We start from the raw sequence: 22678 nt of genomic DNA on the forward strand, positions 1-22678 counted from the left end.
GGTTTGCTTTGCTGCTTTCTCCTCTTCACCTCAATCTCTTCCTGTTGGAGTTCCCCGTGGTTAGTCCTGGATCCTCTCCTCCCTCTACACTCAGTATTTCATCCAGACTCAGAGGTTTAAAAACCAACTTTTGCATGTGCAAAGGACTCCCAGAGTATACGTAGGACTCAGAAGCCCTCTTCCCCAACTTCACACTCATCTATATCCAAGTGCCTGCTAACACTTCCTGGTGTAAGTGAAATCCACACCTCAAGAGTCAGATCAGAAACAATGCCTGACTGTCGTCCAGCACACATGCTTCAACCCCATTCTTCTCCTCCAGTATATGGCAGTTCCAGCCGTCCGTTGCTCAAGTCAAAAATCCAGAGATCACCCCTGATGTCCAACCTGTCAGGAAATCCCAATGGTTCTACCTCCAAATAAATCCATAACCTGATCACTTTTTACTTACGCCTTTGTTGCCACCGCAGTCCACGCCACCATCTCTTGAGCAAGTTCAGTCTCTTCCTGGACACCATAATAATGCCTAACAACTGTGACCCTGGGTCCCCCAGCTTCCATACCCTCCCACCGCCGTCTCACCCCCAACCTCTAGTCAAACACAGCAGCCAGAGTGAGCTTTTCCAAACACAAGAACAAACATGCCGTGCCTCTGCTCAAAATTCTCTTAATAGCTCCCCATTTCACTCTCAGTACAAAGGCCAGCGTCAAACAATGCCCTATACTGGCCTACAGTGCGGCCCATCAAGGATTCCTCAATCTTTCTGCACCATGGACCCAGTTAGCAATTGGCAATATCTATGGACCCCTTTCTCAAAAGAGTATTTTTAAACGTACAAGGTAAAATACAATAGATTATAAAGGAAACCAACTCAGCTGTCAAAACAGTTTTTACGTGATACAGTAAAATGTACTCCTTAACTAACACCTTAAATAACAGGATCTAGTGGCAGGTCTGATTACTAACATAACTTTGATGGGATATGGTGATGAGCATTACCACCATCTGTGACAACTATGACATGTCATGTCTGTGACTTCTGATAAGGTCATAGATTTTATTAAGTTATTGAAGTTTGTGGCCTTCATTCTAACAGAAACAAATGTTAAATTTTAGTTAGATAAAATTTATATATTATTATTAAAATAATAATTTTTCCCATCCAAAATGATAGACCCCTAAGTTCTATTTTTGAACCTCATAGAAGTCCTCAGACTCCAAGTTAAGAACCTTTGGGTCTGCATTACTTCTGGAACCATCTCTTCTGCCTAATTGCTTAGCTGGTCCAGTTAACATAGGCCACACCACACACACTCTGTACTCAGAGGCTTTACGCTGGCTGTTCCCTTTCCCTGCATTTCCTTATCTCTTTTTTTTTCTTATTCTTTGCTTAAATGTCATCTTCTCAATGAATCCTACCCTAACCACCCTATTTAAAACTGCAACCAACCCTTCTACCACAATCCCAACACCTCTCACCTGGGTTTTCTTTTCCATAGCATTTATCACCATCTAATAAAGCCATCATTCAATTTATTTACTTTAGGAAGTCCTGTCCAGAAAGTATCCAGCCACATACTATTAAAAAAGGAATATATATTGAAGATATAAGAAATATCGTACAAAGAACAATGATGCCTCAGTCCCCTTCAAAGTAGGTACCCTGACACCTCACACAGTTCTTCCAACTGTAGCATGATGTTCCTTCTGTTCTGGTAGCAGAAGCCATGGAACGAATTTTGCCACAATACATTTCAAGACAAGATCCTGCATCAAAGTCTCTGACACAGTTGCTTTTGGACTCCCCAGATCAGCTTCTGGTTCTCACACTGTTAGTCACTGATGTTTGCTGATTGCAGCCCATACACACTCAACATTCCCAGGTGTTTTGTTTATTGCAGGCCTTCCGGAGTATGGCTGATTTTCAACAGATTCTCAATCATCTTTGAAGAGTTTGCGCTACAGTTTTATTTGTGCTGTACTCATGGCCTTATCCCTGAAAGACTTCTGAATCATCCAAATAGTTTCCATGTGGAGGAATGTTCAAGCTTAGTACAAAATTGGATGCAGACTCATTGCTCTACTGACTCAGTCATTTTGAATGTGATAGCCACACAGTACACACACTCACTCAATGGCGTGTACAACCCCCGCTGACTACTACAGTGAAGTCATCATTGTTCACGCATGCGCATTCCAGTCCACTCTCCTTAGCTGCCAGGTTACATCAATGTCCTGCAAACCATTCTTGTTCTACTAACAATGACTGGACTTTTCTCGGACAGACCTTGTATTTCTCTATCACCTGTGTGGAGCACTATCACCCCTCCCCACACCCCCACAGAAGGCAAGCTCCTGAAGGGCAGGAATTTTTTCTGTCTTGACTCACTGATGTATTTCAAATGCCTAGAACATAGCCTGACAAGTAGAAAGTGCGTATGTAACATAACTTATGAAATAAGTGCTTATGAAATAAATGTATGTACTTCAAAAATAAATAAGTGTATGCATTTCAAAAAAAATTATGGTTGAGTGCCTATTATGTGAAATAATTCCTCCATGCACAGTTCCATAAGAACACACTGTAAGATTTTATTCATTCATCATTGTGATATATTCAATACTTATTCCTTTCCATTTACTCCAAAGTGAATCCCCATTTTAATTCTTAGAAATGTCCCTATATGCACTGCGAAAGGACACAGCATGGTGTGAGCCAATGTGAGCTGACATGTCTGTAAGTTTAATGTCACAAAACTGGTTCTGGAGCAAACCACCAAGGTTCGAATATTGGCTTCTTCATTACTAGCTAAATAAAGGATAAGAAAAGTATATAACTTTTCTCAGTTTCAATATCCTCTCTAGCAAAATGTGAATAACTATTTACCTCATAGCATTATAATAAAGATAATTTAATTATTTAAGCCATGTATAGCATTTAGTTCATTTCCATAGAGCTCGGCAGATGTTAAACACAGTGTTCACTACTGGGGTTATTATCAGTGAGATATGGAAATACCCTCTTCAGCATAAGTGGTAGGGCACCCATCTGCACCATTTATGAAGGCCCAGTATTTTCCCTCTCAGAAAGGACAATTAATTTAGAAAAGACTTCTAAATGTAAAGCAATATAAGCATGCTTCTATTCAGAAATTATCATTTAAGAAACAAAGGAAAACCCACTACTCTAAGCAACATCACTGCTAGTATTTTGCTGTATTCCCTTCTCTCCTTTTACCGATATCCTATCCAACTTTCCAAAGTTGTAACCATTAATGTCTACTTTTTGAAATGACTTGGAACTCTGCAGTGAAAGACTTACTTCTGATCCTTAATAAAATTAAGAAATAAAGTAAGACAGAAGCCACACTCCTGTCTTGCTGACACAGAACCAGTCTCACTGTCCTGGAAGATCAGCTCAGGCCCCAGACACAGAAGCCGGTCGGTTTTCCAGGCACAGTGCAGCGGGACAGAATCCCTTTGTTCCCGGCACAGACGCAGACCTTCTGACACTCTCCCTGAAGCTCCCCACAGCTGATCTGGGTTTGAGTGAGGAGGGGAAAAAGGGTGTGAGGGGTTGCAGGGGAGACTATGGAAGGCCGGTGTCTTCTCTAAAGACCCTATCAAGGCGGGCTGACTCCATCCACCGGCGCAGGGGAAGGGAGGGAGGGAAGCAAGTGCCTGAGCAGGCTCCTGCTGAGGGAACTGGCTGTGTCCTTTGTAACCTCGTGCTCCAGTTATAGGCACCGAAAACCGGGCAGCAAGCCACAGGGAAGGGAGCTTTGCCATGCCCTCGGGAGAGACAAACAGAGTTGGCACGCTGTGTAGAAATAAACTTGTCACTTTCACTTGCTCTGGGGCACAGAGCTAAATAAATGTCAGCTATCATCACACGCATTATCCTTCCTGCTGAGACGCAGGAATTTACATCTTTAGCATGATCACAGGTGACTCAGATGCAGTACGTTCAAAGAGTAAACTAGAACAGTGTTGTTCAAACCCTTTTGTTCACGCACCCACTGAAACTTTTCTAAAAAATAACACATGCCTCACACATTTTAAAATTGGCATATAAAGTTTTTTACTACCAGTTTAGGTAGTTGCAAAGAACAAATTCTGGGGAATTTATGAATATGAATACCTTCCAAACAAAATCATTACACTCGTATTATGTTTTTTACACTTCACCTTAAATTTAAATTTATTTTAAAAAATAAGTAATACCCCAGTGGTTCAAATTCAAAAGATAACAAAGGGCGAACACTGAAACTGCCCCTCCCCCCCATCTGCTGCCCCTCCCTAGCCCTTCCCCGAGAGGCCACGCTGGCAGCTTCTCTGGTATCAGCCCAGGAAAGTTTTTAAATGTGCACGTGTACACTCATACACACACACACGATGACCGTGTCAGTCTTTCAATGTCACTATGTAAAAACTGCCCCTTGAGTTTATAGCTGAATAGCATTTTACTGCATGAATATGCCATAATCAGTCCCTTTTTGTAGATATTTAGGGATTTTTTTTTTTTTTACAAATAATGATTCAATGTTTGTGCATATTTCTTCTTCTTCCTTGCTTCTCCCTTTCCTCCCTCTGTCCACCCAATGTTGTTGATTCTGACACTCTTTTAAATTCTGTAGTTAAGGAAACCTACGAACGCCCTGATCTGCAGCCTCTTCAAGAAGCCTGCAAACCAACTCTGCTGCAACACTCAGAAATTTCACCTTTCCACCTTTCAAAACATTTCAACTTCACTCTTCACAGAATTCACCCAAATGCAGTGCAGTTTTGTGCTAGGATGCCTGTTCTTATTTACCCTCTTCTCATAATTTCCATGGAATGCAAACATAAAAACTTGATTTTAAAAAATGTCCCATGATCGCAAGAATGTAATTTTAGGTTTACCTCTGGACTGAGCTGTCATTATTTTCATTAGTTCCTAAGCCGTGGAAACAACACATTAAAAAGCAGTAATTATGAAGCATTAAAATTTAACCATAAATATATCTCTTATTGGAAAGGATGAGACAGATTTTTTTTTGGTGCTCTGATAGAGAAGACTTCCCAGATACCAATATTTAGAATTATCCTTTCTTTGACACCCCCAAAAATGCATAGAAAAACTTGGAATGGGTGAGTCTCATACCTTCCCTTTATAAACTAAGTGAATAGTCCATTTAAATTCAGAGCACTAATGGAAGTGGAGAATCTGAAAAGTAATTTACTAAAAAGTACTCTTGCCTCCATGGTGTCCACTTCACTCCACTTCTGTGTCCCCTGGTGTGAAGACTGCTGACTTAGCACCATATACAAAATGCCTTCATATCTTGTTAAAAAGGCATATTCATGGGCCCCACTCTAGATACCTGAATTGTAATAGACTCCAGAGATTATTTCCCCCACTGAAGACTGAGGAAGACTAAATTTGGGTGATAAAACAAACACGTAACACATTTGATTTGAATAAAAATTCAGCAATAAAAGATCTGTCCTAGGCAGTGTCTGGTGGCCAAGAAATTCAGAAAAGCTCGTGAGAAGATGAGATAGTCAAAGGCTTCATAAAAGAAGCAACACGAACTGAGAGGAAGGTAGGCAGGACTAAAAGATAACAAGGCAGAGGTAAAAAGTTCGCCCAGTTTGAAAAGGATGATACAGAAAGGAGCAGCCGCTATCCTTAGAAAGCATGCGGGTCATCAGAGGGAGACCCTGGTGGAATGGCTACAGGTGGTTTTGTTTGTTGCAAACATGACAATTAATAAAAACATGTTGTTGATAATATTAATGTAGGTACACTGCTGTTAGACAACTGGTTTTATGTGAGTTCATTTCAGACAAATTGACCTAGAGCCGAACATACATTTTATCCACAAATCAGGTAACCCATAGATGTAATGAACACTAATATCTATCCTTATTAAGTCCCACATTCACTCCATGTTAAACAAAGAAATGAGCTTAAATTTCAATTATTTTATGTTTCTAATAGACCTGGCAATCGATTTAGCAAGAGGATAAGCCATCACCTAAAATGAAAACCAAGTACCTACTGATTTTTTTTAACTCCAATTCTGGTATCATGTATTTTCAATGTATTTGTTCACAAGAAAATAGATTCCCGATTGCCCCCCTAATGTGCCCCCTGGACCACTGCAGGAACTCCAAACTGCTCTCCCTACTTCCCCGCAGAGCCACCCACCTCATTCCCAGATCCTCAATTATCCTTCATATCTCCTCAGCAGTCTTACAAAACTCACGTTTGTCCCATTATTCCCTTGCCTAAAACCTTCCTGGCACTGTCTGTACCCCACCGTCCTCGTCACAGCAGGCCATGTAATTTCTCTCCCGCAAAGAGCACCCTTCTCCAAGCCAACAGGCATTAACAGCCCTTGCATATCATTTCCCTTGTCCCTTATCAATCATAATACACTACTTGCAATCCTTCACACAAGCCATACTCTGTCTTTACTCTGCATGTTTGGTCTACCTTTCCTCCACCTACCTGAGTTACCCAGCCCACTGTTTCCCAAGCCTGCTCAGGAGGCCTGTCCTATTTTCTCTAGACAGGACTGACCAGACTCCCCTTTGTGTTCTACTACAAGCCATGCATTCTTCAATAAGAGAATTAGAATGTTTTATTGCACTTATTAGTGTATCGTTTACCTCTCTCCCACCCCACTCTTTCCCACCCTACTCTCTACCACCGACCTATACCCCCCACAACCAAAACAACAACAACAAAGACCCAAAACAGAACCATGAGCTCCTTGAGTGCAAGGATCTTGTACTCCAAACACCTATCACACAATATAGATGCTCAGTAAATATTTGTTAACAGAATAAACAAATACATTATTTGTAATAATGGAATAATAATACAAATAAATTAGACACTAATAATGTGCCAGATATTACTAAATAAGAGTTAGATATGATCTAGGAGCTTCAGTAACTCTGATGTCAGGGCTACTTACCTGCCACTTCTAAGAGTACAAAACAGGATAGAATAGGACGTGTCTTGGTCAAGGAAAACCCCCTAGGAGTCTGTCCTAGCCCTGTGGTGCAGCTCAGCACACAATAGCAGCTTTTTCCCCCCAAAGTTCACTTCTGCTCATCTCGGTCGGTGCTACATGGAAGGAATCTTAACATTAGGGGAAAAAATGTAACGCAAGACAGATCTGAAAACCACTCGGCTGTTTTTCCTGTTTCAACAAATGTAGTGCTCTACCGTGCAGTCACAGCATATGTTGCCAGTTAAAATATAGAAGATGTCTCCATAATTTCCTTTAGTTTCCCTTATCTTAAACGCACCAAATTCATTCTTTTTGGCTAAGACTTTTTCTTATTTAAACTGACCAGAAAAGTTAGTAAATCAAATGTAGCATTTTATCATGACAAAATAGGATTATCTCCAAAATGAAGGGATGGTTCTACACCAATAAATCTAAAATGTAATCACTAGATAATCAGGTCAAAGAAAACCACATGAATCACACAGTCGTTTCAATAAATACACCCCTACTACATTACAGTCAAACCCCTCTTTGTGATGCCAACACTTAGTAGCCCAGGTATAAAACATATTCCTTAACTTGGTAAGAAGTTACTGATCGAAAATCTCTGACCAATGTTCTTAACTGGAATACATTAGGGGGAAGCCTATAAAATCAAAAATTACACAACAATGGCTACAGTTCATACTTTTCCAGCTTTGTTTTGAGGTCCTAGACAGTAGAAAAGGATTAGTAAAAAGATAGGTAACAATTTGTGTTTTATTTTCTGTTAAAAACCTGATCAAAAATGGGCAAAGGATTTGAGTACACAAAACATAACTCCAAAGAAGACACTCTGGTGGCCAATAAGCACATGAAAAGATGCTCAACATCACTCATCAGTAAGGAAATGAACATCAAAAGCACAATGAGATACTATTATTAAGCAAACTGGCCCAAAGAAAAACACCAGAAAATAACAAGTGGTGGCAAGGGTATGGAGGAATTGGAGCCTGTGTGCAGTGTTGGTGAGAATATGAAGTGGCGCAAACATTATGGAAAACAGCATGGAGTTTTCTCAAAAAATAAAAAATAGAGTTACCATAAGATCAAGCCACCCCACTTAAAAGCAGGTCTCATGGTGTACATGTCTGTAAACCTATGTTCATAATTGCATCATTCATAATAATCAAAAAGTGGAAGCAACCAAACTGTGCATTGAGACTTGAAAGGATAAACAAATATATGTATATATACAACTAAATATACAGCCTTATAAAGGAGATCAATACATGAATAATAAGTCTTGAGGATATTATGCAGGGTGAAATGAGCCCGTCAAATACTGTACAATTCCACTTATAGCGGTGGACCCTCACCCACGGTTTCACTTTCTATGGTTTCAGTTACCCATAGTCAACCAAGGTCTGAAAACATAAAATAAAAAACTCCAGAAATGAGCAATTTGTAACTTTTAAATTGCACGCTATTCTGAGCAGCGTGATGAAATGTCACGCCATCCAGTTCCATCCCCTCCAGGGCGTGAATCATTCCTTCATCCAGCACATTCACCTGATACAGTTATCACAGTGCTCATGTTCAAGTAACCCGTATTACCCCAAATTATTCTACTTAATAATGGCCCTCAAAAACTTTTATTAAAGCATGTTGTTATATTGTTCTATTTTATTATTATTGCTAATCTCTTACTGTGCCTAATTTATAAATTAAACAGTATCACAGATACATAAATATAAGAAAAACCATAGTATATATATGGTTCAGTACTATACCCAGGTTCAGGCATCCACTGAGGATCTTGAAACATATCTCCCACAGATAAGGGGTACATAAAGGATATGCGGTACCTAAAGTGGCCAAATGCAAAGAAACGGAAAGTATTGAATACAATGGTGGTTGCCAGAGCCTGGGGGAAGGGAAGAAGTGGGAGTTGTTTAACGGGTACTGTTTGTGTGACTTCCCAGGCTAAGAGACCACAGAAAGAGGCTGACAACCCCGTCATTCTGTTGAGAGTTTATTAAGGGAATTTACCTCCCAGGCACACCCTGAATGACAAGACTGCGTGGATATCTTCCATGCTATAATACGGCAGGTGCTAACCAATTCTACAGAACTGGGAAGGATGGACCTTACATGCTTGCCCCTGGAAGAGCCAGGGCCGCTCTGGAAACCAGCATGCCTGAGGCAGAAGGGAGGGGTCACTCAGACAGTCTCTAAGGGGATTTACAGGAAGCAGTCTCTGTTCCAGCCTGGATCTAGCTGGTCAATCCCGAGAAGTCACCCCATGGAACCCTCTGTCCTCCACAGGTATATTTTCAGTTTTACAAGAACAAAAAGTTCTGGAGATCCATTGCACAACATGAATATACCCAACACTACTGGACTGTACTCAGAAGTGGCTAACACCTATTCACCTATTATGTAAATCATTATGTACTACATATGCAACAAGTGAATAAATGCTTATGAGTGAAGTGATAAAATTTTAATTGTGCCATGGCTGTTGTGGCTCAGTGGGTTGAGCACCAGCCTGCAAATCAAAAGGTTGCTGGTTCGATTCTCAGTGGGGGCACATGCCTGGGTTGTGGGCCAGGGCCCCAGGTTGGAGGTATGCAAGAGAGGGCCAACTGAGGTTCCTCTCAGTGTGTTGCTGCTTCTCTCTCTCTCTTTCTCTTTACCTTCCCCCTCTCTAAAAGTAAATAAATAAATTATTTAAAAATTTTTAATGGTTAAGTTGGCAAATTTTGTTATGTACATTTTACTACAATTTAAAAAAACACATGGATTGTTATGATCCGTCTATTTACTCCTCCCCAAAATCCAAGGCTCTCAACTGAAAAACTTGTAAAACTGATGAGTATAAAGTCAGAATTGGAAACATGAAAATCAATCACTTTGTTATATCAATAAAACCAATTAAAAACCATTAAACTGATTAAAATGGGAAATGAATCCCATTTATAATAAAATACACAGAAATTAATGTAAGTGTGCAAGAAGAAAACTGCACAGCCTTACAGAAGAGCATAAAAGAAATCCTGAACAGTAGAGAAATAAATGACATTGCTGGATGGGAAGACTCCATATTAGCAGGCTCCTTCAGGTTGATCTACAATTTAATATAATTCTAATGAGATCAGATCTTGAGAAACTAACATTCAAGTTCATGTATAAGAGTTTATATGCACAGAGACCAAAACAACATTTAGAAGAAAAAAAATTGAAGTGATCTGATTACCAGATATTTGAATAACCTTAAAATGACATTAATTGTAAAGACATGTAACTACCACTAGGTCTTGCTGAACATCTCAACAAAGATATTGAAGGATCTAAAAATAGATCAGCACATAAAAAGGAATTTGTATACAAACACAAGAGCTGGCACTCTATATCTGAAGAGTAAGAATGATCTATTTATTAAATAGATTCGGGACAAGTAGTTCTCTGGGTAAAACAAACTAATAGCAGTGTACATTATTTTGATTTTACAATGTGCTAGGCATTGTGCTANGAAGACTCCATATTAGCAGGCTCCTTCAGGTTGATCTACAATTTAATATAATTCTAATGAGATCAGATCTTGAGAAACTAACATTCAAGTTCATGTCTAAGAGTTTATATGCACAGAGACCAAAACAACATTTAGAAGAAAAAAAATTGAAGTGATCTGATTACCAGATATTTGAATAACTTTAAAATGGCATTAATTGCAAAGACATGTAATTACCACTAGGTCTTGCTGAACATCTCAACAAAGGTATTGAAGGATCTAAAAATAGATCAGCACATAAAAAGGAATTTGTATACAAACACAAGAGCTGGCACTCCATATCTGAAGAGTAAGAATGATCTATTTATTAAATAGATTCGGGACAAGTAGTTCTCTGGGTAAAACAAACTAATAGCAGTGTACATTATTTTGATTTTACAATGTGCTAGGCATTGTGCTAAGGCCTTTAAATGCATTATTTCATTGAATACTGAAAACAAAGAATTTCCTTATTTTTCAAATCAAAAAGCAAATAAAGGACACAAGGCATAAATAGGTGATTAGCTTGCCCAGTAACTTGCCCAATAAAGGTGGACTTGGCTTCAGTAACTGCTGAAGACTAAAGTTTGGCTCCATCACAGTAGATTCCATAGGCAAGCTCCCTAGTCATCAGAACACACTGCCACCCTTAATACACCCACACAAAAACAAATTCTAGATTGAAAAAGAATAGAAATATATATGTGTGTGTTCTAGTTAAAATAGACATATTGTTAAAATTTAGGTTACGAAAGACGTCCTTAAACCAACAACAAATTCAGAAAAGATATGGCTACATAAAATACAAAATTTCCATATAATGAAAGACAGCAGGAGGTAAAAGACAGAGCAAGCTGGAGACTAAGACCAACATATATACAACAGAAGACTAATTTCCTTAATATATAAAAAGCCTCTTCAAATCAACAAGAGTAAAGACTAATGACTCAATATACAAAAATGCAAAGAACACCAGCAAGCAAGTGACAAAAGAAGATAAAATGAACAAAATTGCCAACCATGCCAGTACCAGAGAAATACAAATTTAAGCAAGTGTATGAAGTTGTTAACCATTAGATTGGCATAAATTAAATGAATATTGGTGAAATGTGAGTAATGGACATTTTTATTTTAGTTTAGAATTAATTGGTACAATATTTTGAGAGGGCAATTGTACAGTATCTACCAGTGGTTAAAATGGGCAAGGACTGTAACCCAATTCTGCTTCTATCTTATCAAAGTATTTACAAGTACACACAAAATAGATGTGCTATGATTTCACAAAAGCATTGTTTGCAACAGTAAGAGATTCTAAGTGATTAAAAGATCCATCAAGCCCTGGCTGGTGTAGCTCAGTGGATTGAGCACAGACCTATGAAGCAAAGGGTCACTGGTTCAACTCCCAGTCAGGGCACATGCCTGGGTTGCAGGCCAGGTCCCCAGTAGGGGACACATGAGAGGCAACCACACATTGATGTTTCTCTCCCTTTCTTTCTCCCTCCCTTCTCCTCTCTCTAAAAATAAATAAATATTTTTTAAATTTTTAAAATTTAATTATTGTTCAAGTACAGTTTTCTGTCTTTTACTACCTTCCCAGCCCACCCACCCCCAGTGCTCCCCACCTCCCTCCCATTTCCACCCCCCTTAGTTTTTGTCCATGTGTCCTTTATACTTGTTCCCGTGAATCCTTCCCCTTTTCCCCTGAAATTCCCTCCCCTCTCCCCTCTGGTCCCTGTCTGCCTGTTCTCTATTTCAGTGTCTTTGGTTATATTTTGCTTGCTTGTTTGTTTTGTTGTTTAGGTTCCTGTTAAAAGTGAGATCATTTGGTATTTGACTTTCACCGTCTGGCTTATTTCACTCAGCATAATGCTTTCCAGTTCCATCCATGCTGTTGCAAAGGGTAGGAGCTCCTTCTTTCTTTGTGCTGTACAGAATTCCCTTGTATAAATGTATCGTAGTTTTTGGATCCATTCATTTACTGATGGGCACCTAGGTTGCTTCCAACACTTGGCTATTGTAAATTGTGCTGCTATAAATATTGGGGTGCATAGGTTCTTTTGGATTAGAATGGCTATCATAAACAAAGCAACAAACAACAAATGTTGGAGAGGTTGTGGGGAAAAGAGGACCCTAGTTCACTGTTGCTAGGATTGCAGTCTGGTACAACCATTATGGAAAACAGTATGGAATTTTCTAAGAAATCTAAAAATGAAGATGCCTTTTGACCCAGCAATTCCACTGCTAGGATTATATCCTAAGAACCTTAAATAAATAAAATCTTTTAAAAATCCATCAAGTAAAGGGATAGATCAATATACAGTTACTATTTTATTGACCACTATGTAGCCATTTAAAAGAATGAGATAGAATGAGAATGTTCTGTGTGTATAGACATGGGAAGAGCTCCTTATTTAAAAAATAAACAAAACAAAAAACTATGTGGTAGTTTGCAAGATTCAAAGTTGAATACAAGGTCAATATCAGAGAGAGAGACTGCTTTTTCTATTTAACAAAATAGTCAGAAAATTGAATTTTAAAAAACATGCACAATTGCATCAAAAATTTTAGAATACTTAGTAATTTAAATTTAAAAGAAATTGTGTAAAACCTCTACAAAGAAAATTATAAAACACTGAGAAAATGAGAAAAGATTACATTCAAATACGTATTTTATTTATGGAAAGATACACTATGTTTATGTAATTAAAAACTCAGTATTTTAAAGATATCGATGCAATAAAAATAATAATATCAAAATTAATTCTAAAATTACATGGAAATACAAAGAGCTGAGAATAACCAAGGTAAGAGGACACTCTGGTAGATTTTTTACCATGGAGTTATAGTTATTAACAAGGTTAAAATCTTATGAGATTAGATAAGCCTAGAGAACCATGGAACACAATAGACAGCTTCATAGGAGGGGGCTTAGATTTTACAATAAGTAATTCTATGTTATTCTGATATGGAGAAAACAAATGACGTCACCTCAACTCGTACACAGTAACTAATGCCCAGAACATTGTAGGTCTATATGCAAATGAAGAGCACCAATGCCTTTTAAATATAATTTAAGAGAATATTTTCATGACTGCGTTGGGAAAAGATGAATTGAAAAAGGCTCAAAATGTCCTAACCGTAAGGCCAAGATTGATTATAGTGAAAGTGAGAATTTCTGTTCATCAAAAGGCACCATGAAGAGAAAAGACAACCCACAGAGTGGGAGAAAATATTTTCAACTTAATTAACCAAAGGGTTTATACCCAGCATAGAAGAATTTCTTTTCCCGATAAAAATAGACAACCTATTAAAATTGGACAAGTGACTTGAACAGGCTCTTCTCAAAAAAGGATATTCAACTGTCAATAAATGTGTGAAAAAGCGCTTGATTAGGAAAACACCATTAAGACCAGAATGGCTTGAACTAACAAAGGCCAAGCACACCGAATGTTGACAAAGATGAAGAGCAACTGGAACTGTGATATACTGGTGGTGGGAACATAAACTGATACCTCACTTTGGAAAATTGTTTCCTATCATCTATGGACATAGAATATTCATACCCTAGGACCAGCTATTCCACACCCAGAATGTGCAAACCACAAGCATTTTTATTCGCTTTAAGTTGCTTAAGTGAGCCTTGATAGCATTTAAAAATACTATCAAAACTCCGCTTTTTTATTTTTGTGAGCCAGCATGAAATGACCTACTTAATCTCTGAGGGCATGTCTGTTGAGCCGGTCTAGACTCATACCATCTTACTTATTATTCATATTGACTCACCCAGCTCCCATTTTTTTAAATAACATAATTCTTAAATACTACCATCCCTATGTGCTCTCTTTGAGAGACCTTTCAATGTCAATGTAGGGGCATAAAAAAGTCCATCATTCTCCAACTGCTCTCAACTTGGAACTGTGGTCTTCTCCTCAAATGATAATTCCAGCTCTTCAGTTAATTACGTGTATCGTTCAGTAAGTAATAACCTTTCTGACCCTCATCTATAAAATAAATAGGATGAACTAAATGATTCCTAAGATGTTTGCAGCTCTAATTTTTTTTTTAAATTATGAAATCTGGAATTGTACCACATTAATCTCTTGCTTCTACTCCCTTGAGCCAAAGACATCTACTAATATTTGCTACAACATGTAATTCCTGAGTTGCCAGTCCAATTTTGGGTACCCCCTGCTTCTTATCAAGCTTTAGCTCCCATCTGTGTCGAAGAAGTAAATCTCCTCCCCAAGGCTCCCAGCTATACAGTAAGTGGAAGCCCAATACATTCACTTCCCCCCTCATTTCCCAGTACACCCTCTTTCTACAGCCACAGAAATGCAAGGGTTACCGGTCTTTAGTCTGTACGGCTTCTAGTGTGTTCACTGTTATTATCACTCCATGCAAACGAGGGTGACATAACACAAAGGCAATCAAACATACAATGCACAAACCTATTGCCCAGACTGAGAAAGAAGACACTCGGGATAATCTGTCTAGACACATGACATTAAAGGAAAATTCACTCATGGCTATTGCAGCCTGTTAGCTAGGAATGGAGAAAAATTTTAAAGTACAGTAGGCCAGCAAAGTATTTCAAAATATTTATAGCTCTTCCTGGCTGGTGAGGCAAGGATGTCTGACTCACTAGGAAGAGTGGCCAACAGCTCTATCACTTTATAACCAAGGAACCCAAATTAGAAACAAAACAGAAAGTAGGCAGATCTCTGCTAAGCTGAGGGATGAGTTATTTCTCTACCTGGTCCAAAAACACTCTAAATAGGATGTACCTGAGCTACTCCTAGGTTCTGGGTGGTGTGAGCAGGCCCCAAAAGATGCCACATGCATTGACGCCTTGCTCGCTCCAATGACCATGATGCCCCTGCTAGGTCCCCTTTTCCACGGTGTCACTCTCAGAAGGGCAATCTACCTGCCATCCCCTGGCTCCAGGCCAGCACTGAGGTGCAGACAGTGGAGAGAAGAGCTTTTCCAGGTGTACAATGGAAGAGAAACCAAATGTGCACAGTTCATCTTGTTTCAGAAAACATGAGTGTTTTTCATTGTACTTTTTTCTCCCTCATTTCATGGGTAATTAAGTGACTGCCAGTTTCCCAAATGGTACCATTTTAATCTCACTAACATTAGCTTCATTAGGGGGTAGAGGGTCTGAAATATATGCAAAATTAACTACAGTGTCTTCTTACATAGCTTTCTATCATTACTTGGCTTTTAAAGTTGTCACAGAATATTAAGAATCACTCATCAGAGCTGGCTTTCTTAAGTCACAGTATTCTTAGCAATACATTTGACTTTTAAGAAAAATAAATCACATATAACTTCATTATTGAATTTATTTTTTAAAAATAGCATGCTTGGAAATAGATTTATTTAAAAGTAAAGATATATATATTTCACTGAAAATCATAAAAGAAGATCGAATAGTTTAATAAACTATATTCCTAGGTAGAATATTAAGCACATTAAAGATCTCAATTTTCATACCTCCCTTCACATTCATTTAAAAATTAATGTAACTCCAATAAAAATCCCAAGGGATCCTTTTGAAACTTAACCAAATAAACTAAAATGTTCTGCAAGATTAAGAGGAAGACCAAAACATGTTTTCAGAAAAGATGCGTGACAACTTGGACAGACTCTGAGACGCACCATCACACTGCAATAACGAAGGCACCAACATGTCAGAGAGAACAGAAAGCTCGCAGCAGCCCTGAACTTAGCACACAGAGGATTAATTATTCCAGAAGCCTGTTGTAAAATTAACAACTCAGGAAAAAAGTTGTCTTAGATCCCTACCTCGGGCTATGCACCAAAATTAATTTTTGACAGGAAATGGGATGAAGGAGAGGAGAAAGGGAAAGGTAGGAAGAAATCACTTAAGAAATTTGAAGACATAGATGGTTTTTGAACACAGGAAGTCTTCCTTAAGCTAAAAGAAAAGCGAAACAAAAAAATGAGGGTAGATATGACTACAAAAATGTTTAAAACTTATATGCCCCAGAAATTACAAATGAAATTAAAAGCAGATGATAAAGAGGAAAAAATATTTCACTGTTCTAAAATGTTGAACTTTGTTTAGAGATATTCAGAATGAAAAAACAAGTGGGGCAACTCATTATCATGCAACAAAAACTTAAAAAGGCATATACCCTTATATTTAGCAATTCCACTAAGAGGAATTTATCCTAACATAATTAAAAATAAAAGCATTAGCAAAAGTATTTATAGCATTATTGTTTCCATTATTATGTTACTCATATTAACTGGAAAATTATCAATATAATCATTGCTAAAATGTAGCAAAAGTCACTCAGAAATACTCAACTTTTCAAATTAAAAAAAACAGTCTGCAGAGTGTGATCAAACAAAATTTTAAATTTTAAATTTACATTGGCCTATCGTAATGCAAAATGTTGGCAATGGTTTCTCTATGGAACACGATCACGTAAAGTTTCTTTCGCTTTGTGGTATTTTCTAAATATTATTTTGCTATATACAAAAAAACATATAAAACTTATGGCAGATTTGCTGAATCAGCAAACAAAGCCTCTTCATTAAGAAGTACATACCCGCAGAGCAAGGCTCTGAATGAGAGCCATCAGATTTGCTACTGACTGGAGTAGAAAACACAAGGCCTCCACGGGATGGCAAAGAAACAGGAGACTTTCTTCACGCCTGTGTGGAGTCCTGTGTGGTGAGGGGTAACCAGCTGCCAGTCCTTATCTATGCAGGCTGAGGGGCGTGAGAACCTTCTGTCACTGGAGTCTGTTGGCAGTGTACCTGTGCTGGGCATCTTCTATCTGACTTTTGAGATCTACTCTCCCAGCTTAAGCACCCTATCCTGGCCCACATTTTCTAGCCTAAAGCATGGCATAAAGTGGCTTCCAGTCCTCTGACTTCTCCTTGGGTTTGGCCAATGGAGTGAATGGTGGGGCAGTGGGAGACCACAAAGCAGAACAGGATCAGGGGACTTATACACCTCGGCCCCAGTCCATCCCAGGAGGTCACTGCAGCCTTCCACTGAAGGCTCTGCTCCCGCTGGGCTCCTGTTAGGCGGTGCTTTCTATATGACTCAGCCTCCCTCTGAAGTTCTGGGACTCCCAATAGCTTCTCTGACCCTTGTCCCTTCAGGAATAGGGCTGTAAAAAACTCTCACCATTAGCAGTCCCAGACTACTGCTTCATTCCTATTGCTTTTCCTAGACCCTGCCCACACCTTTGTAAACAGTCTCTAATAAACTCAGTCAAATAACCCAGTTTGAGTGTTACCTGATTCCTAACAGGACCCTGTTTGATACAGTAATATCTGCAATGAAAGGAAAATAAGGCTGAGTGCATTTATACTTCACAAAAGGAAAAATATGACCTAAGGTAATTTAGAAAAATTTTCACTCAAGTTTGAAATGAAAAGTTTAATACTATGTTAACTCTGTGATTCGATGACTCCGTGATACCTACACTTTCTAGCTTTTTGTTTTAAAGACTTTATTAACCCTTGTATAAACTCAGTACCTAGAGGATGGTGTATTAGAAAAGGGATAGAACACAGGTTATCTGTTTCTCATGAGACAAATTGCTTTTTACCATACATCTAAAGGTAGACCTTTTTCTCTCCTTGTATTGTTCACGGAACACCTTTTCACTGGTGTGAATCGCTTTTCCTTAGCTCTGAGCTTCACAAGCCAATCCAGCTCACTGTACCCAGGTATTTCTGGTCTGCTCCACAGGAAAGTGGCAAGGACTCACCATGTGTAACTGTTTAAGGATGTGAGGAGTCCACTAAAATTTTTCTCCTGAAAAAGCAAGACTATCCACAAGCTTGTTTCAATAGCAAGCTCCTGTACTCAGAGGGGAAAAGACAATTCTGAGAAGAACATGGGGTGTGTCACCCAGATGGTCTCTAGCGCAATTCCAAGGAAAAGGTGAGGGGTGGATTCTCTTTTCACTCGAAAGTGCGGTGAGGCATTCCAAACACAAGGCAGACTTGCACGGATAATAATGTAAGAAAGCACAGCACAGGAGACGGGAGGAAGTGGTTCTCACTCATGTGAGCTCAGCCATCCAGGCACAGAACTGAGTTCACACGGGGGCCTTTTTGAATAGGGGAGGTCAACCCCAGCACCTGTGACAGTCCCCAACTGACACCTCCTGCAGGTTCTTGTGCTTCTCCCAACTGGCACATCCACAAGGCTCCGAGAGCTCAGAGATTGGCAGCAGAACCTCCCTGGATGGTGGGCACAATGTCATCGCAGTGGCATCGGAGGCTCCAGTGGGAGCCAAAGGCTTTAGCTGCCAAGGTAGTCACAGTGTCAGCAGCTACGATGATGCTGATGGCTTTGGAAATGGCAAAAGAGAGCATCCTTGGCAATGACATCAGCAACAATGGCTACCTACCCTCATCTGGCTATGAGGATTCAAGAAGCAGTAGCTTAAGGGGACAGCTTCTCTGATATCAGCTCTTTTTCTTTTTATCCTGAACAAAAGTGAGTTCACAGTATTAGGTGATACCTTAAGCCCTGAGGAAAGAAGATCACTGAATGATAAACTCTGAATAGAGGGAAACCCAAGCAGCAGCAAGTCCGAAGTGGCCTAGGGCAGCATAAGGACAGTGTGACACTGACAAAGAAAAACACCATCTCTGGTCCATCTCTGCCAAGAACTAGGCTTGGATGTCAACAGCTCAGAATTGCTAGTGCACAACAGAAATATGAATGCTAGTTGTGACCTCCTGTTCCACCAATTTAATGAATAATACACCCCGAGAAAAATAAAAGCACTGAAGGAATAAAATCACAAGACTTCAAATACCTTGAAATATTTTGTATTGATTTTTTCTGTCTCTGTGACTCCTAAAGAGTGGCAAATTTTGTGTGCTTCCTTAAGGCAGGAAAACCAGTGAAAACACCACAGAATGTGTTGTTATAAACCAAATGCTTCTAAGTCTCCAGTTTTCTCAACAACAGAGTTTAAGACAATAACAAGAAAAATATTAATGCCCTCAAAATTAACAATAAATGACAAAGCTAGTAGTATGTGCTAGCATTGAGTAGTGGGCAAAACAAACAAGTTTCCTGAGACATGAGGTATCTTATTCTTCTTTGATACCCCCTCCCCCGCCCCACCGCTACCAAAGTATATGCACAGAGTAATGAACAACTACAAGGCTCCAAAGAAACTGAGCACCAGATGTAGGAGCACGGTAATTAAGCCACAGTATTGCCACTCATGGGAACCGGCCAGGGACCTAGATGCCTGGATGGGGACCAGCCAGGGACCGGTCAGCCAGCCCTCTCTGCCACACGCTGCCATCACCGTCTACCTAGGAGAACTATCATTATTCACCCCTTCCTCTGCCATTTGCCAAAACCTTAGAGATCTCTGAGAGCACATTTCATTGTATTAAAGAAAAACAAAAAACGAGAAAGCCACAGACGAGGTAAATTGCAGGGCTCTTCTGAGCTTCTGGAAACAGAAGAGGACAGAAGTGACGACTAGAAGTATAAACAGGCCCAAAATATTCCTGCCATGTATTTTTTTCTCTATCCAGCAGGTTACAAGGAAGATTGCCCAGATACTCTGATGGGGTGAGACTAAGATCACCAACATGAGAACTCACAGGACTCTGGTTTTCATTAAAGGCAAACTTCAGCACTTTTACCTGTTCAAAATGGGCCAGGTAATGAGAAAAATTATTTGGTATGTGGTTCAATATTGCAATAAAAAGCATTCCAATTCTGGAAATTCAGATGTAAGCGAGAAGACTGGAATAGCTATATTCACATTCACTAAGGATATGATAGTTTTCATCCTGTAAGTCAAGCATTGCAGGAGAAAAATGCTACAAAGCAGTTGACATCTTGAGGTAGTCAGAGGTACGCAATCGTGTGAATGGAGGCAGAAAGAAATCAGGCTGCCAACTCAGGATTCACCTGTGTTCTCAATCGCTGAACATCGTAATTTTATGATACTGCAGAAAACCCATATATTACTAAATCAACAAAACCTTGATCCACTTATGTCTATCAATGAATAGAAATAAAAGAAGAACTTGTCTATAAGCAGATAAACTGACCTTAATATGCACACACACCTAAGACAATCAGCAAAACACTGGGCTGGCCAAAAAGTCCATTTAGGTTTTTTCCATAAAATAAAAAGACACATTTTCATTTTCACCAATAAATGTATTGATTTGGTGGGCAGAGGCCAGGGGCTCAACATCTTCCAATGCAGAAGACAGCCCCACAGCAAAATCATTACTTGGCCAAAATGTCAATAGTACCAAGAAGCTTTGCAAATCACTTTTGACACATTCAGTCAGTCACAGCACCTTCTTCATACACTGCACAAATCAAATTTTGCATTTGAGTTGCGTTTCTCACTTTCTTGAAGTAATAAAGTATAATATGCCAAAATGTTGCCTATTTCCTTCCATCTTCAGTATTAAAATGGCTGTGCAAAAATTCACCAATTTAGATGGTTTTTAAAAAATTCATGCTGATATGACAGCTGCCACAATACAATCTAACAAAATTATTTCAAATGAAATTAAAGACAACTACGCACTACTAGAGACATCATATAGAAAAAAACGAACTAAATTTTTTGGGCCAATCTAATGCAAGCCTACACAGGTCATCTCCAAATATCAGGATGATAGAGGTTTCATTACAGACATGCACAGACAAACACACATACAAGTAGGATATACTATCCTCTCATTCTTCATTCCTTTTTAAAATTTCATGTGAACCCCTCACTTAACAGAGTGAAAGTACCCACATTCCCACGCCATTTAAATATATTCATGCAAAACTCCTGGGAAGGTTTCCAGAGAGTTAGGTTCCTTTAAAAATGGCCATGCATTAAATAAAGCTTTGTCTGACAAAAGTAAGAGAGTAACTGATATGGTATCTGTATGTTCACTCTGCACAAGGTTCCTGTAGCTCAAAAGCATTTTACTCAAAGACAAACAGCAAATCAGATTACAGCTCCGAAGAGTCATACTCTGCCTCTTCCAGCAACCCTGCCAGCTCACGCATTAGAGAGGGCCAACCACCTGCTTCCTGAGGGATTTGTAATCTGCCTTCTCCATCAGTTCCCCAAAGGGTCTCCTACTTTACACACGTGCCCCCCTTCATTCATTCCACTGCATTCACCTTTCGTCTAGATTCTGAGATTCTTTAACGATAAGTGGGCAAGGGTTCATTTTAAAGGCACAACCAAAAAGAAAAGCCTCCAGTATTACACTTTATAATGAAACAAAACCCCTAATTTTGAGAGTCTTCTGAATTATAACTAAAAGCCGTAGCAGCAACAGACCCATGCTGGGTACCTGGCCCGTTTCCGCATTACCTGCTTCAGTGTACTTCAGTCCCACTTTTTCTTCTGTGTCCTTTGCCTTTGGGGGTGGCCAGACAGCTTGGAGTCGGCCAGGAGTCCTGTCGTCCTGCTCGGTGGGGCTGTGGTCAGGCTGTTTACACAGTGGGCAAAGAAAAGGAGACGCTCCATGAAATAGGGTGAACGCCAATCTTCCCCCCAAAACAAACATGCTCACTCTAAGAGGAATCAAAATGAATATTAATGGCCAGTTGTGCATTGTGCCAAAGGATCATTGTTCAATGATCCTTTCCCAGAAATGTGAAGTGACCGGTCGGTGGAAGTGAAAATTACGAACAACTCAAGGCCATAAGGTTGTCATTAATGTACCACATGGTAACTACAGTTCAATAATATTGTGTTTTGAGTTTGAAGGTTATTAATAAAGTAAATTTTAAATGTCCTCATCACAAGAAAAGAAATTCGTAATTCCATATGGGGATAGAAGGTAAAGAGCCTTACTGTGGTCATTGTTTTGCAGTACATCCACATGTCGACTCATGCCGCACACCTGACACTAATACAATGTTATGTGTGGGTTATACGTCAATAAAAAACCCCTCAAGGCCAAGTATTACACGACCCTTGATAGATGATTTTTATTGTGTAACTATTTAAAAATGCACAAATATACTTTGAGCCGAAGAAACAGATAGAAATGTACTACAATCAGGTATGTTTACAAGTGTTTCCCAAACAAGCCCAGGACTCTTTATCCCATAATGACTACTTGTGCATTTTCCATGGA

General features: G+C 39.2%; 1 protein-coding gene across 1 annotated transcript in view; it reads right to left on the bottom strand.

The window, feature by feature from the left end:
* FMN1 (formin 1) overlaps positions 1-22678 on the bottom strand; it is a 265054-nt gene that overhangs the window by 238515 nt on the left and 3861 nt on the right. The window contains exon 2 of the mRNA XM_037056139.1: positions 21907-22024. Coding sequence (XP_036912034.1) covers positions 21907-22024 — 118 coding nt within the window. The remainder of the gene's footprint in view (positions 1-21906; positions 22025-22678) is intronic.

This window comes from Sturnira hondurensis, unplaced genomic scaffold (genome assembly GCF_014824575.4).
Source record: "Sturnira hondurensis isolate 20B ecotype Veracruz unplaced genomic scaffold, ASM1482457v3 Scaffold0008782, whole genome shotgun sequence".
In the NCBI taxonomy this organism is placed as follows: domain Eukaryota; kingdom Metazoa; phylum Chordata; class Mammalia; order Chiroptera; family Phyllostomidae; genus Sturnira; species Sturnira hondurensis.